The 15,621-nt window shown below is 39.0% G+C and overlaps 1 protein-coding gene across 3 annotated transcripts in view; it reads left to right on the top strand.

Moving 5' to 3' along the window:
- Positions 1–15,621, top strand: part of ADCY2 (adenylate cyclase 2) — a 210,926-nt gene that overhangs the window by 63,244 nt on the left and 132,061 nt on the right. For all 3 annotated transcript variants that reach the window (XM_040548261.1, XM_040548259.1, XM_040548260.1), the window contains exon 3: positions 5,503–5,664. In XM_040548261.1, the coding sequence (XP_040404195.1) occupies positions 5,503–5,664 (162 nt within the window). The remainder of the gene's footprint in view (positions 1–5,502; positions 5,665–15,621) is intronic.

The following is a 15,621-nucleotide window of genomic DNA, read 5'->3' as shown; positions in this document are numbered from 1 at the left end:
ATAAGTGCTTCTTTTTATTCTCTCTCTCTCTCTTAAATAAAGTGCAGTAAAGTGTAAGCATAAGGACATAGGGAATTTCCTGCAGAGTCAGAGTCATGGTCCATCTACCACCATATTCTGTCTGTAAGAATGGCAAGAGGAGCTGCTATTAAAAGACAGCACAAAACTGGATCACTTCCTGTGGTCTGTTTCCTTTGTACTTCCCCAGCATCCCAAGTGGTTCTAGAAATGTCAGAGGGTACATCCCTGCCCGGTCTTTTTATTATTGGTTTATGGACAAGTCGTCCGGGAATTTGTTTAATCTCTTTTTGAACCTGCTGGTACACGATGACCTCCTGTGGTGGTAAGTTCAAAAAGTTCACAATTGGCTACGTAAAGATGTACTTTCTTTTCATCTGTTTTAAGTCAATCTTCTACTAGTTTTGTTCAATGCCCTTTTGTCCCATTATTGCAGGATTTGATGAACAACAGGACCACCTTTTCCTTATTCTATACTTTCATAATTTAAGACTTTTCAAAGGTGGTTCAGAACGGAAGGTGATTTTAACACTCAATGAAATTTTTGTTTTATATGGGGAGCATATTTAGTTCTTTGCACATTGCCTGGCTTTTAAAAGTCTGAGTCAGCAGGTTTGACTTCTGGAATTCAGAACACGTAGAGTGGCAAAGACCTTTATGTATTTGCATCAGTTACTCTGCCTACAGTTTTAACATACAGTTTATAGCTTGTATAAATACCTTTCTGACACCTTAATACATGCATTGTATTAAATCATGAATATAGCATTTGTAAAAATTTTGTAAGATTAGTAGGTCCTTCCAATTATACCATGAAACTCAGTTATGTTTTTAGAAAAAAAAACTAGTGTATCTTCTTTTGTGCTATGATGTACATAGACAACCTTTGAAATCAGTAGCCATAATCCAAGTGTCTTTCTTTCCAAGGGAAAAAATTTTTAATTACCTATTAATACTCCCTTTAAACAATTAAGGAGAAAGATGATACTCAAAAACCTTTGAAAGCAATCGTATAATGGGTTGGCCCACTTAATGTGAATATGTGTAGTCTAACTGTTTAATTATGGGAACAGAATCTTCCTTGGATTTACATTCAAAAGTGACCTCTATTTTCCCAAGAGTTTTGCTGTCATTACACCAGTGTGTAAGAAGCTGTCCTGAAGAACTACAGATATTTCATAAACTGTTGTGTCACTACTGCTGTGTGTCCAGAGCAGTGCTTTCCTCTAGGTTCATACTGAAACAGCACATTTAGATTTACATGCCTGCTTCAGTGTCAACATGTCATACTCCCCAAGGGGAAATTCTGGTCAGAATAACATTGAGTGATTTTTGCATACGCCAAGCCAGTTATGATTAACTCTTTAACACAGTCTGATAAGGGCTGACTAGCTGGGGGAATTGTGAGTCATTGTTGGAACATAATTTGTATAAAATGAATAATTAATATCTTTGTTATACACTTCTCAGTAAGAAAGGCAACATCCCCTGAGGCATCATATTTGCAAGGAAGGACAGTTTGAAGTGTGAAAAATGTTAAACTTTCTGCTCCAGATACCCCTCAGAGCTAAGGCTACACCACTCAGAAAAGAAACTGACAACAGCAGGGAGACAAGGTTTCTGAGAACGGGCTGGTTCCACAGGCTCCAAATCCTCTGCAGTATGTGCTATAACAGTCCAAAACAGTGACTTTTCCAACAGTCATGTCTGTGAACCACCAAGTATTATCTACTTCATACCAGTTCTCCAAGGTCACAGTCATCAGTATGATTCAGATAAAATCTGGATAAAATCTGACAGTCAAGAATGATGGGCAAAACTCCTGGATATCCCTCAATCAAAGCAGGATAGCCACCTGCTTCTCTGTAAGATGTTACACCAGTGTTAACCAAAAGGGAATATTATGTGCCTTGATGTGTAGCATCAATGCCCAAGGTTCACTCAAGGATACTCATCTCCAAGGTGTGGAAAATGACAAGCTCTTCAGAAAAGTCTGAGAAGCCAATTCCTAAAGCAGTCCAAGTTCAGATCAGGACAAAAGGCATGTTTCGACTAGGCAGTGGTAGTGATGACTCACATCAACGATTGCTTCCAACACAGTTTCAGAACAGCGGCAGGCTTTGTGGTGATGGCACACTTTGTTGGAACAGCCTGCTTTTAACAGCGTCAAAAACAGTGCACTGTAAATTAATACTCTTTTTACTGATGGATGTGCACACCAAATGCACACATGCAGTGACACACTTTGGCAACTGTGCTTTAACTTTTGGTTGGCCGTGAAGTAGTCAGGCAGTTGGACTTGATCTTTGAAGGTCCCTTCCAACTGAATCCTATTCTGTTCTGTTAGTTCTATTCTATTCTGTTCTGTTCTGTTCTGTTCTGTTCTGTTCTATTCTATTCTATTCTACTCTATTCTATTCTAATCCACTCTATTCTATTCTATTCTATTCTATTCTATTCTATTCTATTCTATTCTATTCTATTCTATTCTAATCCACTCTATTCTATTCTATTCCATTCCATTCCATTCCATTCCATTCCATTCCATTCTACTCCACTCCACTCCACTCCACTCCACTCTACTCCACTCTACTCCACTCTGTTCTAACTCTTGCAGTGGAATAGTCAGGTCCTTCAGAGCTTGGCATTGCTGTGTTTTAATGTTTGTAACAGCAATTTTTCTGAAAATTATTGCAAAAAGATCATGAAAAAAGTCAAAGGCTTCTGTGCATTCTGCAGACTATGACTCAGTCCAGAAAGCCTGCCTCTTTCTACCTGAAGAACCACCCTACATAGAAGCCTTTGAGTATCACATCCTATAGCATCAAACTGAAATACGTGAAATACGTGGACTTTAGAAATACGTGGAGTGTTCCCAAGCTTTACGTACTACTTATGTCTGCTCTAAAGATGAAGGGTAGAAGCATTATATTTCGGGGTACCCAGGGAGAATATTTTTGAGCCACAGTGAAATCAAAAAGGAACCTTTGTGATAAATGGAGCTCTCAACTCCTTGGGTCATTAGACCATTACTGGAAATAGAGAAAAGGGGTCACCAAGAGTCAAGAACTATCAAGAGCCATTCCCATGTGCATTTCAGAGTGTGTTAGCAAGCCAAAGATGGCAGGTACCTCTTCTGCTCTGCCACAGCATTTTCATACCCTAATTTCAAGGTTGTGCACTGGCTGCCTTCTGATGCACATTAAGCATCTGGTGTTTATCTATATGCAAATATAAGAATTGACAGATCAATTTGTTGTCAAGAGTTCTTTAGCCTGGTTCCAGTCCAGCTGTTTGATGCTGAGTAACTGAGAATTTGAGGTCTGAATGCATAGTGTCAAGTGGAGTTGAAACTTCTGAAAAGTCTCCCTATTCATATTTGTGGAAGGTTAAAATTCTCCATTTATTTTAACCAAAGAAAGTAGTGGAGTACCTTACAGAAAGGGTAGTTGTTGGTAGCAGTATTACAAATGTGTGGCTGATGCAGTGTTATTCTAGGTACCGAGCTGAATACCACTAGAAATATTGCAATATACCAAAATATTTTCCTGTGCTTAGCAGTCTGTTTTATGTTGAAATTGAAAAACAACAGCATCATATTATACCTTAAATCCACTAATGAGTTTTAGTTTGTACCTAGCATATACCTCACAAGTCAGATGGATTGTTTAGTCTGGCAATACAGCCAAGCCATATTCAAGTACATAAAATATGCAAGCCCTGCTTTTTGGAAACAATCCAGTTAGAGAAGGATAATTTTTTATTTTCTAATCACAAAGTTCTCACAAATATGCAAATGACTTCTGCCCCCAAGTCGATTAGAAAGCTAAACTTGGAAACAATGAAACCTTGTTTCCATGAAAAGTCCCTGGGACTCGAAGGCATTTGAAATCCTAATCCATCTCCCAGGACTAGGATTCTTCTTCAAACCATTTTTTTTTTTTTTAACAGGAAACATGTCTGAGGCAGCTGGTCTTATGTGCCTGTAAGGTATTTTGTCTCTGGTATCCAGCCATGTTATGTCTATATCACAGGACCTTTCACTTCCATTCTTACCACCTAACTCATTCAGCTTCTTCCCCTACCTAGATGCCTGTTTTTGTGACACAGAAGAAAATGAGATTGCTTTTAACATGATTTTTGTTCGGCAAAATCACATTTGCTGTTACTTACATTTGTGTTATGTTTTGTTTTAAATTTCAGTACTCGTGCTTATGAATTGTTTTATTATTTAGTCTGTTACTGCTCCAGGAATTGAAGCTAAACTGACCAGTTGTTAACTCCTTACCTTTTCTTTTTCCCAGCCTTTCAAAGGCATATTCTGTGCTTCCTTCTTCCAGCCTGCCAGAACTTTCTGCATGTTTCCCAAGTTTTCAGATTATCAGTTAGCTCTCTCAGTATCCCAGCTGATTTTTACCAGGCCAGGATAATTTGAAAAAATCATACTTACATAATCCTCTTCTTACCCAGACCAAGTTTTTAGGCTCTTTTCTTTGCTGTTGGTTTCATTAGTATCTGATGACTGTTAAAGCTTTAAGGAGGACTGAAACTGAAGAGATGTCAAATGCTTCTGTTTCCTTGTGCTATCAGCTGATTATCTGGCTGACACATTTCCAAAACTGGCTACTACAGTATGCAAAATCTGTCTCCCAAATCCACCTATGCTTTCTCAATATGTGGTCAACCTTGGAATGTATACATACCATCAAATACATAATCTTTTGTATGTGTAACGAAGGAGTACAGTTTACTGATTTGGATTGTGCATTTGGAGAGTTTGTTCCATATAGTTAGTGTGGATACCAGCATCTTTTTCTAAGAATCTAACCATAAATTCTGCTTATGGGCTGTGATTGTCTGAAGTTATTTTTCATGTCCAAATAAATGTCATGTTTTTATTGAATTTGACACACATCGTGTAGATACACATGAAGTATAATCTTGTTAAACCAAAATGCTTGTCTCAATTTTGGCTTTTTGTATAATCTAACATTTTATGAAATTGTAAATTTTTAGTGCATCAAGATGAGTGAAGTCTCTCTGCATTGCAATTCCTTAGACCCTGGAGTGGAGTGATTTGGCAAATTAATTGTTCTGTAAGGCAGCTTACAATCAGAAACCACTAGTCTCAGGAGACCTGCACTAACAGTAAACAGGATGGTTAATAAAATTAAACTTTGAAAAGATAAATTTAAAGTTAAATTTGAAACGTTAAATACATTGGAGAACTGTGAAGTTCTTGAACCATGAAGTGGTATCTTGAAACTGCACTTCTTAAATTAAATATAATGCAATTTTTCCAATACTTTCTTAAATTAATTCTTCCTAAATCAATTTTCTGCAATGGTTAACAGTAACTTTCCTATAAGAAAAAAAAACAACATAACTGTATGCTGATGACAGTTCAAAATGAAATGCTACTTTTTAAATATTATTCAGGAGTGAATTTGACATGCTTCTTTTTTGTCTTTGTGTCTTGCACAGGTATCATTTTTCTTGTTCATTATTTTCGTGGTGTATACCATGCTGCCCTTCAACATGAGGGACGCTATAGTTGCCAGCGTCTTGACCTCTGCGTCTCATACGATTGTGCTGAGCGTCTGTCTATCGGGTACAGCTGTTGTAAAGGAACACTTGGTTTGGCAGGTAGGTGCTTTGTGGAATTAATGATTAATTGCACGCTGAATACCCTGGTAAATGAGACCACAAGTTTCTCAACTGGGGCTTGGCCGTATAAATTTATGTCTCTCTTAATTTCTGAATTGCCGCAGACTTAATTCACAGTTAGTCGTTTTCTAATCACGGGGGTGTCAGTAATGTAATGTCTTGCTGAAACCCACCTTAAGTGATAGAATCTATAGCCATACAGTGCTTATCAGTGTTAAAATTAACATTGATCAAAAAATTATGTGATGCAACTGTTTTCTAGTAGGTGCATTGCCACTCAGCTATGCATATACGCTCTATGGGTATATGCTCACACCTTGCTGCTCTCCTCACCTCATGAAAGACTAACTTCTAAGACAAAGGATTTTTCCAGGTAGCAGTGTTATCTTTTACTCAAAAATGCACTGAGCATCAAAAATGTTTTGAGTACCCTGTGGTCAGCTGGGTTACTGATTTGTTGGAAAGAGATTGTCCTCTTGAAGTCTGATGTAGGACTTGTCCTCCTTTTGTAATTCTCAGCCTTTTATAGGAATTTTACAGCCTCATCCTGGCTGGGCCCACTGATTGAAGAGGACAGGCTGGCTGCAGATGCTATGGCATTTAGAGAATGCACCGGTGTTTGCAGTTGGGTTTTGGCTTGTAACTAAACTCTGATACTTGTACTACAGGACATGCCACAGACAAATATTTTTTTAAAAAAATCCTAATAATAGTTGTTTTTTTCCCTCCCTGTTCTGCAGAAGAACTTTCAAATGGTGAAGTACAACAGTTTTTATTGTGGTACTGTGGTGACCCTAGCTGTAATTGTTAGAAATCTCTATTTTAAGGAAAAAAATAGATTTCATTTTGAAAAGCATATACGTGCTCTTTTCTATCTTTGTGTCATTTTAGGGAAATGGAATTCTTTTAACTTTTGTATCAAAATGGCACTGAAGTTTCGAAGTAAATGCGTTTTTATAAACATATCAGTAGAACAAGAAAACCATTCAAGTTACTTCAGCCTTATTCGAAAAACACTGTGTCTCAGAGCATGACTTCAAAACTGCAGTGATTTTACAAAAGTTGTGCTTTGTAAGTTATTCAGGGAAATGCATTTTATTTCCAGACATAGCTGCAGACCTGTGTTATCTGGAGTATTGAAGCTGAAGTCTGAAAAACAATAGATGTTCTAAGATGTAGTTTTCTGTAGAAATTTTCAAATGACGAGATATGTGGTTTTGCTTTTCTTCTCCTGATTTGGGTTAGTTGGGTGCTTGTTGCTGAGGCTGCTGAATTGTGTTGTATTTTAAGGAAGAACCATGGTCATCTGCAGTCAATATAGTATTTTAATAATTCAGTAATATGTTATTGGTAATTGTAGTGGAATAAATCAAGGAGGATGTTATTTCATGTTGGCCTATGGGCTTTGTTTAGGGCATAGAAATGTCACAGAATCACACAGAATCATCTAGGTTGGAAGAAACCTCCAAGATCACCGAGTCCAACCTCTGACCTAATACTGTCAAGTCCTCCACTAAACCATATCACTAAGCTCAACATCTAAACGTCTTTTAAAGACCTCCAGGGATGGTGACTCAACCACTTCCCTGGGCAGCCCATTCCAATGCCTAACAACCCTTTCGGTAAAGAAGTTTTTCCTAATATCCAACCTAAACCTCCCCTGGTGCAACTTTAGCCCATTCCCCCTCGTCCTGTCACCAGGCATGTGGGAGAATAGACCAACCCCCACCTCGCTACAGCCTCCTTTTAAGGTATCTGTGGAGTGCGATAAGGTCGCCCCTGAGCCTCCTCTTCTCCAGGCTGAACAATCCCAGCTCCCTCAGCCACTCCTCGTAAGACTCATGTATTAATGTATTAATAAGTTGGCAACTTCTTCCCTAAAATGTTTTGGTTTGGAGTTGCTCTTGGCAACATTTCTTGATTTTTCCTGCCTATCTTTCTAGTCCATTAAAATTCGGTAAAACTGAAACAGGACTTTCAGAAGATGTTACTTTTTAGACACAGTATGCCTCTGGAATCAAAAGAAGTAAATTATGGGCTCTGTTGTACAATTAATGTCTTTTATCCCTTCTGCAACTTCCAGTTTCATTTGGAAAGAGTGGAAGTCTTTGAGTGGTTTGTAAATTTGTTAAGAATATTTAATTTCCAGAATGTTATTAATTTTCTATTCCCTCTTTGCAAAACGTATTAAATGTTCTGAATAGTTTGGCAGTTACTGAAGGTAATGAGCACACCGCGTTCTCACGGATGTGTGGAAGGGACATAGTGCTGCACCACAGCTCATTGTGCCCTCTGGACTTTTTTAGATTACTGTTGTTTATACTTTGGAGTGTAAGCAGAAAAATGTTTGTTTTGTGTTCTTTGTGTTTGAAATCTGGACCACAAATAAAGGATTTCATTAGTGATACTGATTATATTAAAAAGGGAAATAACATGTTTGTCAATGATACACCTCAGGTTGGTATAGGATAAGTGTGTGTAATTTCTAAAAAACAGAAATGGGGTATGGTTATTTAAAAGGGTCATGCTGTTGAATCTTTTTTTTTTTTTTTTTTTGGGGGGGGGGAAAGAATTTTGTGAGGCCTGAAATGAAGTTCTTTCACAGAGCTCAGTCACTAAAGCCCAGAGACGAGGAAATAGCAGTAGACTGAGTTTTTAAAGCTTAAAAAACTCATTCAGAGTTAACTTGAGTAAATCCATGGTTTGGGAGCTACATTCAGATTTGACAAAAATATATTATTATGATTTCAGGGCTACTGGTTCATCTCAGGAAAGCAGAAGAAAAATCCATAATGCTGTTAGCCATGAATTGTGCATTTTCTTTCTGGCAGGATTTTTTTTTTTTTCCACAGGTAGGTAACTAGTAGCACACATTTAAGAAGCAGAAAGTGGTATAACAAATCTGCTGGTGGGTAAACAACAGATATTATAGCATATATATCATGTATATATGGCATATATCCATCTGTAGAGAGTGCATGCATGTCCTTTATGACTACTTTCTTCATATTGGAAGACTGATTAATTTCCTTGGAGCTTTCTGTTCTCTTGGCTGAACAAACTCAGTTCTTTCAGTCTTTCTTTGTATAGCAACTTCTCCTGCCTTCTAATCCATTTCGTAGCCCTCTGCCCGACCCCCTCCGATTTTTCAGCATCTTGCAGTGACTCTGGTTGGTATCCCATAGCATTTTGAAAGTTAAGCATACCTTCAGTCTGTCAGCAGAGAAAAATTGATGTTCAGAAGTATGTGCTTATGTTGAGCTTAGGCAGACCCTATCTTGCTGGGTTTGCCACTGTAAAGTTTTACAGCCAAAATTGGCTTCAGTATAGCTGAAGGGCTTTTGATTATCCAATGCTGGTAGCAGTCAGAGGTACTGGGGTAAAAGGCTCCTGCTGAGGTAAATAATTCTTCAATAGTCTCTGCTGGTTGCATGAGCTGGTTTCTGCTAGGCCTATGCATGTCTTTTGGGGAGGAAGGATCATCCTTGGTGTAAAAATTGGCCATGATGGAGATCTTCCACAAGCCTTGACTTTGTCCATGGTTGTTGACTGCTGGTGTTAAAATCATGTTCCTCTTTACTGGTAGGAACTTGTTTAGCCTTTTCATCTAGCGTTCATCTGTTAGAATGGGCAGACCCAGTAGTACCCAATTTCTTTTTCTCCCATGAGAATATTTCTAAACTACCCTGAATTCGCCTCATAACCTTTTTGTTAGCAAAATAAATGGGTTGCCTGCTTTTATACTAGCTCAGCCTTTCATCACTTTCACAGCTCTTCTCTGAGTCCTTTCTTGTGCTTCGCCAGCATCTTCCTTGCCACGTGGATGTTAGCCTTAGAGGAACATGCCAGGAGAAGCTGCAGTGGTGCCAAATGCTAATCGGGGACTCAGTCCACAAAGAGATTAGTGTGCTGTGGTGCTCAGCACAGAGACATGGGTTCTGCCATAAAATACCCAGCTAGCCTCTCCAGAGCTGAATGCACAGCAATGGGATCTATGACAGGGAGGAAGAAAAAAGAGTACTGTGTTCCAGCCTAAACTTACAAAAAAACAACTGTGTATGTTTTTTTCTATTTACAATTTTAATCCTAGCCCTATCTAGGCCAGGACTCTGCCCCCTCTTTCCACATGAACATCCTACTACTATGCAGGGAAGCTGTAACGTGGGGTTTCTGCTTGCTGCTGGCACCCTCGTGGTTAGGACCACTGCAGGAGAACACACCTCTAGTTGTGCCGTTAAGGCATTTGGCTCAGAAGACTTCAGCAACTTAACATCCCTTCCAGTTACTGCTGGAATGAGAAGTATTTCACTGCCATCCCTCGTTATAAACACATAACCTGTTTCTCCCTAAACCAGAGCAGATTCTAATCAAATACTTGTGGGTTTCCTTCTTTATTAGCTGCTCAGCTGTTCTGATCTCGTAATGGGCTGATACTATCAATAGAGGTCATTTCAATTTGTTAAAAATAAGCTAACCAATATCCTTAAATGTACTAGAAGGTTCCACTTTTCTTTTTCCCTATGTTATATATGAGGGGTGATGTTTTTTATTTTAGTCTTTTAAAAAAAAAATGTTGTTTTTACTCTCTCAGCAAACAAAGTTGTCGCTCTTGTAATCTTTTTTCACTAGCTATGCCTTAATATTTTCCAAACCTTGGCTAAATTGCTACAAACTGTCACTCAAGTGTTTTTCTTTAAACAAGCGTTCCTTACTTTTTTGAATTTTTGGCACCTCCTGGCAGCATTGTAGAAGTGGTCCCTACTAAAGGCACAAATTTGTAACAGCATGCATATGTACATATGTACATATACAAATTGTTTTGGACACTGTTCAAGAATGCATACAGCAAAAAGAAACAAATTGTAATAATTTTTATATAACTATTGTTTGATTTTTGCTTCTGCTGTCAGTTCCTTTCTCTTAGCGTGGATAAACTCTAAGATAATATTCTGTCCTGGTGGACAAAAACAAACGCTGAATGAAAATTTTGTTAATTTCAAGAACATTTGAACTGGGAAATTCCAAGGCCACATACACAATGTCATGTGCATTTACCATCATCTGGGCTGAGGTGACCTATTATGACATGGATTGTATCTTCTGTGCTATGGACAACTAAAGATGAATCTACTACCATAGTCTTATATGGTCTGCTGGTATGTGTATGCCAACTAGAACTCCAAAGGATGTTTTCTGTTTGACTTCTGATTCACAAGGTTTCAGGATAATTTTTTCAAGGTTTGTAGTGAATAAGAAATTGGTATTTTTTTTTTTTTTTAAATAAGGCCAAATTTCCTTTTTTTCTACCATTTTTCCTCTTGAATAGGACATGGGAATTGATTTTTGTGGCAGGTTTGGCTACTCAGCAGTGTGCTGTTAGGGTCCTAGTGCTTGGCTCATGAAATGTTTCAAGCCTCAGAGAGCTTTTAGGAGGTGCCCCTCTTGAACTAACCCCACTGGTGTAGCTGTCTCTGCCAGTACTGAGAGACTGCGGTGGCTTACGTAATCCTGGCCCAGAAACCCACCAGCAGTGTCATCCTTCTGGCTTGTGTTTTGTATCTTCTGTCTCTTTTCTGTTTTCTGGCTTTACCAGTGGTTTTCCACTGTCAGATTTCTTCTGAATTTTAAAAAATAAGACCTGCTGGGTGTCATCTGTCTGGAAGAGTCACGTGCCCTTTCAAGGTAAACTGGTTAGTCTGATATGAACTGGATTGTGCAAAACTCTGCTGCAGTTTATCCTGGATAAAGTATAAACTTTCATGTTTTTCATGATTTTTCCTTCAAAAATTGTTCAGAAGTCTCGCATACCACTGAGGTGGGGCTGACAGGCCTGTAATTGTTAAGACCTCCTGTGTCCTGAATGCAGCATCAGATTTGGTGTCCTTTCATCATGTGGTATCGTATTTAAATTATGCACTGCTGGACCTTTTGCAACAACTTACTACCTCTGACAGGGTGCCCCTGCTTCTCCTGTCCTGCAAACCATGATTGCTGTGGGGAGGCCGACTGCAGAAGGCAGACACAAACCCAGACAGCACCAGCAGCCTCATCTTGCTCCCCTCTCTGGCTGGACAGGGTGGAGGTCCCACTAGTGAGAATACACAGACATGCACCTACAAGGTGGGTCCACCCCCTAGGGAGCAGGGCCTGGGCAGGGCATCCCTTCCACTGAGTCCTTCATTTGGGCTCCCACCTGCCTCTGTGCTCCTCTGGGTTTGTGGAGATGGGCTGCTGGCTCCTGGGATGGTTCTAGCAGTGAGGGGGTGTTATGCAGGCTGTCAGTCTGTGCTCCTCTGCCTGTGTGCAGCTTTCTGTCGCTTAATCTATCAATAATTATGTGATTATTTCTAGCAAGATTCATGAGCTGATGCTTAACAGGTGTTTTGCAATTCATACTTATGTGAAACTCTAAAAGAACCATTCTTTATCTAAATTACAAATATTTACATCAATCTATTCAGAGTTAATAGCACTTCTAATGCTTTTCTGTCTTATCAGCTCCTAGAAAAAAAATACTAGACAGTATCAGATGGTAGACTAAATTTTCAAATATAGGAAACTAATATGGCATCTGTAATATACATCTAGATGTTCTGATCAACGTGCATTACATAGGCCTATCTGTTTTATTTAGAGCACCAATTTAAACTCATTTGTTAACCAAGCATATTTAATAGGTGATGATATTTAGAACAAATGTTTTATGTAACATTATGAGTGGAATGCCAGCAAAATGCACATACAAAGCATCAGTATTGACTGGCTAAAAAAGAAGAAAATGTTATGTAACCAGAAGGCTCAGAAACAGAATTGAAGTTGGTTTATGCTGTTGTTATGTAGATAAAAGAAAAAAAAATGTTTAGAAGAAAAGGATGGAAAGAAAGGCAGTGTCTTTAAGTACATGCATTATTACATAACCTCTGTGGCTATAAAGCTACACAGTGAAAGCTTAAAGCACATAGGAATGTTAGTAATCTGAATGGCTAAAAGCTGTGGGTTGAATTTATCCTGCAGTACAATTCAGCCTGGAATGCCATTTGTTGAAGGAGCTGGGGAATGGCTGTTCATGAAGGTAATGCAGGTTAACTCTTGCTTTCACCTGCAGATACACAAACGGAGTTGCAGTTATCACTGCAGAAGGGGCAGAGGGCAGCGACTGCTACTGAAGGAGGGAGGCTGTACTTCTTGTAGCACCAGCTACTGCTGTCGTGTCTCCCCCCTCAATCCCCCTTTCTCCCTTCACTTTCCCCACCCCAGCAGCAGTCTGGCTCACCAAGTTGTGCAGCAGCTGCAAAACAGTTCCAGAGATGGATGCTGTGCCTTGCATAGCATGATACAGTAGGCATATTTTTATGATTGCACATGTTTCTTTGCCCTTGATTCTATGCTTAAATCTAGGCAGGTATTGAAATGCCAGCTGCTATAGTTTTTAATTTATTTTTACAATCTGCAGATGTACTTTGGATTTCACTTCTTCAAGACAGTTTAGATATGCTTATGAAGAGCCCACTTGCCTAGGAGAGTATAGATATGTAGGAGAATGTGCAATTTCCTTTCATAGTATTCAAGCATTAACAAGGAGAATGTGAACATCTTCCGAAAGGATGTAAAGAGGAGACCTGCGATACTTAACATGAAAGAAAAGTAAAAAAAGGCTGAGATATGCAATGCCATAGTGAAGTGAGACCATATGCAAAGAAGCCCATGTGGTTTTTCAAAAGCAGCTTGTACCTGCAGTCCCAAATCAGCATGTTAGAAATGCATAGAAAATAGTTTTGGTGAGATGTGTAGGAAATCATCAAAGCACTGAAGATAATACATGCCTACCTTTTTTGAAATCATGGAAATATCTGCAGTTAGCATTGATTCTTAAGCTTTACTGGAAGGGTCAGATTGCCTTTTGTGTCCACTTCATTTAAGTTAGCATTTGTATCAGCAAAAAATTTCATCTGTATTTTTATTTATCACTCATATACTACTATAGCTCACATTACTGTCCTAAAAGTTACAATTTTACAAGTTACAATAAAAAGCAGTTTTAATTTTCCAGTATATAAATTTCTTCGATCAAGAAGCCCACAATCTTTTAGTATCTTAACTAAGTTATAAAATGTCTGTGTTAGAAGACTCACTTCTGAGCCTGTTATAGCTCCATAAACGTAAGCCAGTGTAATAGACGATTGGAAATTCCAGTATTTCCAATCTGGAACAGAAAGCAGCGTGCTGTACCAGCTGTACCTGCCTTTCTTGCATGACAGTGCTATTGCAGCAGCTAAATTCTCACCATACTGAACACCTTTTGCAAGGGAGTTGTATGCTGTATCCTTTTTAGGATGACATTAAAGTAAATAACTTTAACCAGTGAAAAGGTAATACTACGCATTCATAATTTTGTCATAGAGTCCTTCCAGATAGTTTTTCTAGAGTAAAGAATCTTTAATTCCTTTAATTAAGTTAGGTTTGCTGTTTTCTTTCCATATTCACAGACATTGTTTATCTTTTTTGCCTTTATGGCTTGGTATTCGGTGTCCAATTTAATGTGAATTACTTACTGCAGCTGAAGCATAAAATTCTGAGATACTCACTCTAGACATGATGCCTCCTCACTGTATGTACTCATAGGGTTGTTATCTATCCCTATACATCAGTTTCAAGAATTCAGTAGTAGAAAAATGCCTTTCACTGTCAAGATGTGGATACATTTCTCTTCGATGTCAGCCAGTTTTAGTGCAAAATAAAGTAAGAGGGATCAGGAGCACAAACACCTTTTGTTGTGAGTGTGGTGAATCAGAATTCAGTTGACATGCCGCTCTCCCTGGATGACTGACTTCCTGAAGTTGTATGGTTTAGTCCTCCATCTGTTTGGAGATTCCTGGAACAGGATATGGTCTTCTTATTTTTCCTCTGATCCCCTGCAGCCCCCTGATTCTCCGCTGCTGGTTAGGCAGGAGGATCCCTCCTTCCAGTCACCTTCCAACAACTTGCCCTCCTATGCATTCCTGCAAATCCCCACTTATGCAAATCCTTAGATAGAACCCATTTCCCTCACCCTACTTTTATGATATATCGGTCCTCAGCCTGTTGCAGTAAAGCTCTGGCTACGGAGCTACCTGGCTTTTAATTAACTACAGCCTCCAAGTGCCAGTGTTGTAGGTAGGCACTGTGGAAACAAGTAGTGGAACCAGTTCATGCTCCAATAAAACAAGCCTGGCCCATGTTTACATGCCAGAACTCCCACCCCTTCATCCTTCCCGAAATGGTGGCCAGGTCTCAATTTTCTCCAAATAATTCCAGATATGTTCTTTCCCCTAAGATGTCATGGTTCTGGGAAAATGTTGGTTGGCCCAGATGAAAACCGTGCTAGTGAACAAGGTGACAGCCATACAGCAGTGATGGTCACACTCAGAATGGTGCTCAAAACCATGTTCCAGCCTTGTTTTGTCTACCAGTAGAGATACAGTTGGAGGGCATAATTTGAAACCCTAAAGTACTTCTTGCTTCTTCCCAGGGAGTTTTCCACTGTTTCTTACAGAGCACGTTCTTTCCCTCAGGTTACTCCTGTTACTGCACACTCAATGAACGACATCAGTGTTTGTTCTGTATGGATCTGAGTTCAGTGAATCACGTCTGTCCCAGTAATAGCTTCTCACTAGTTATATGTGTTAAATCATACGTCTCTGCTGTCAGTTTAGACAGGTTTTCAGTATACTAAAGACTTTATCCTACACATTTTCTGCAAGAGTCAGCCGCGTGGACTCTGTTAGCTCTATCAGTTTCTGGGTGGGACAGCATTAGTTATAGCTGATGTTTGACTTCTTCGCAGTTACTGCTTTTGTTCTATGTTTGTACCTCGATATCAGCTGTACAGAAACATCATAACCTGTGGTTTATCAGACATAGCTATGTTCATGAATGTATTTGCAGTTTTAATCTTGG

This window comes from Cygnus olor, chromosome 2 (genome assembly GCF_009769625.2).
Source record: "Cygnus olor isolate bCygOlo1 chromosome 2, bCygOlo1.pri.v2, whole genome shotgun sequence".
NCBI classification, from domain to species: Eukaryota; Metazoa; Chordata; class Aves; order Anseriformes; family Anatidae; genus Cygnus; species Cygnus olor.
Note: the sequence above shows the minus strand (reverse complement) of the source record. Positions and strands in the feature narration are given on the sequence as shown.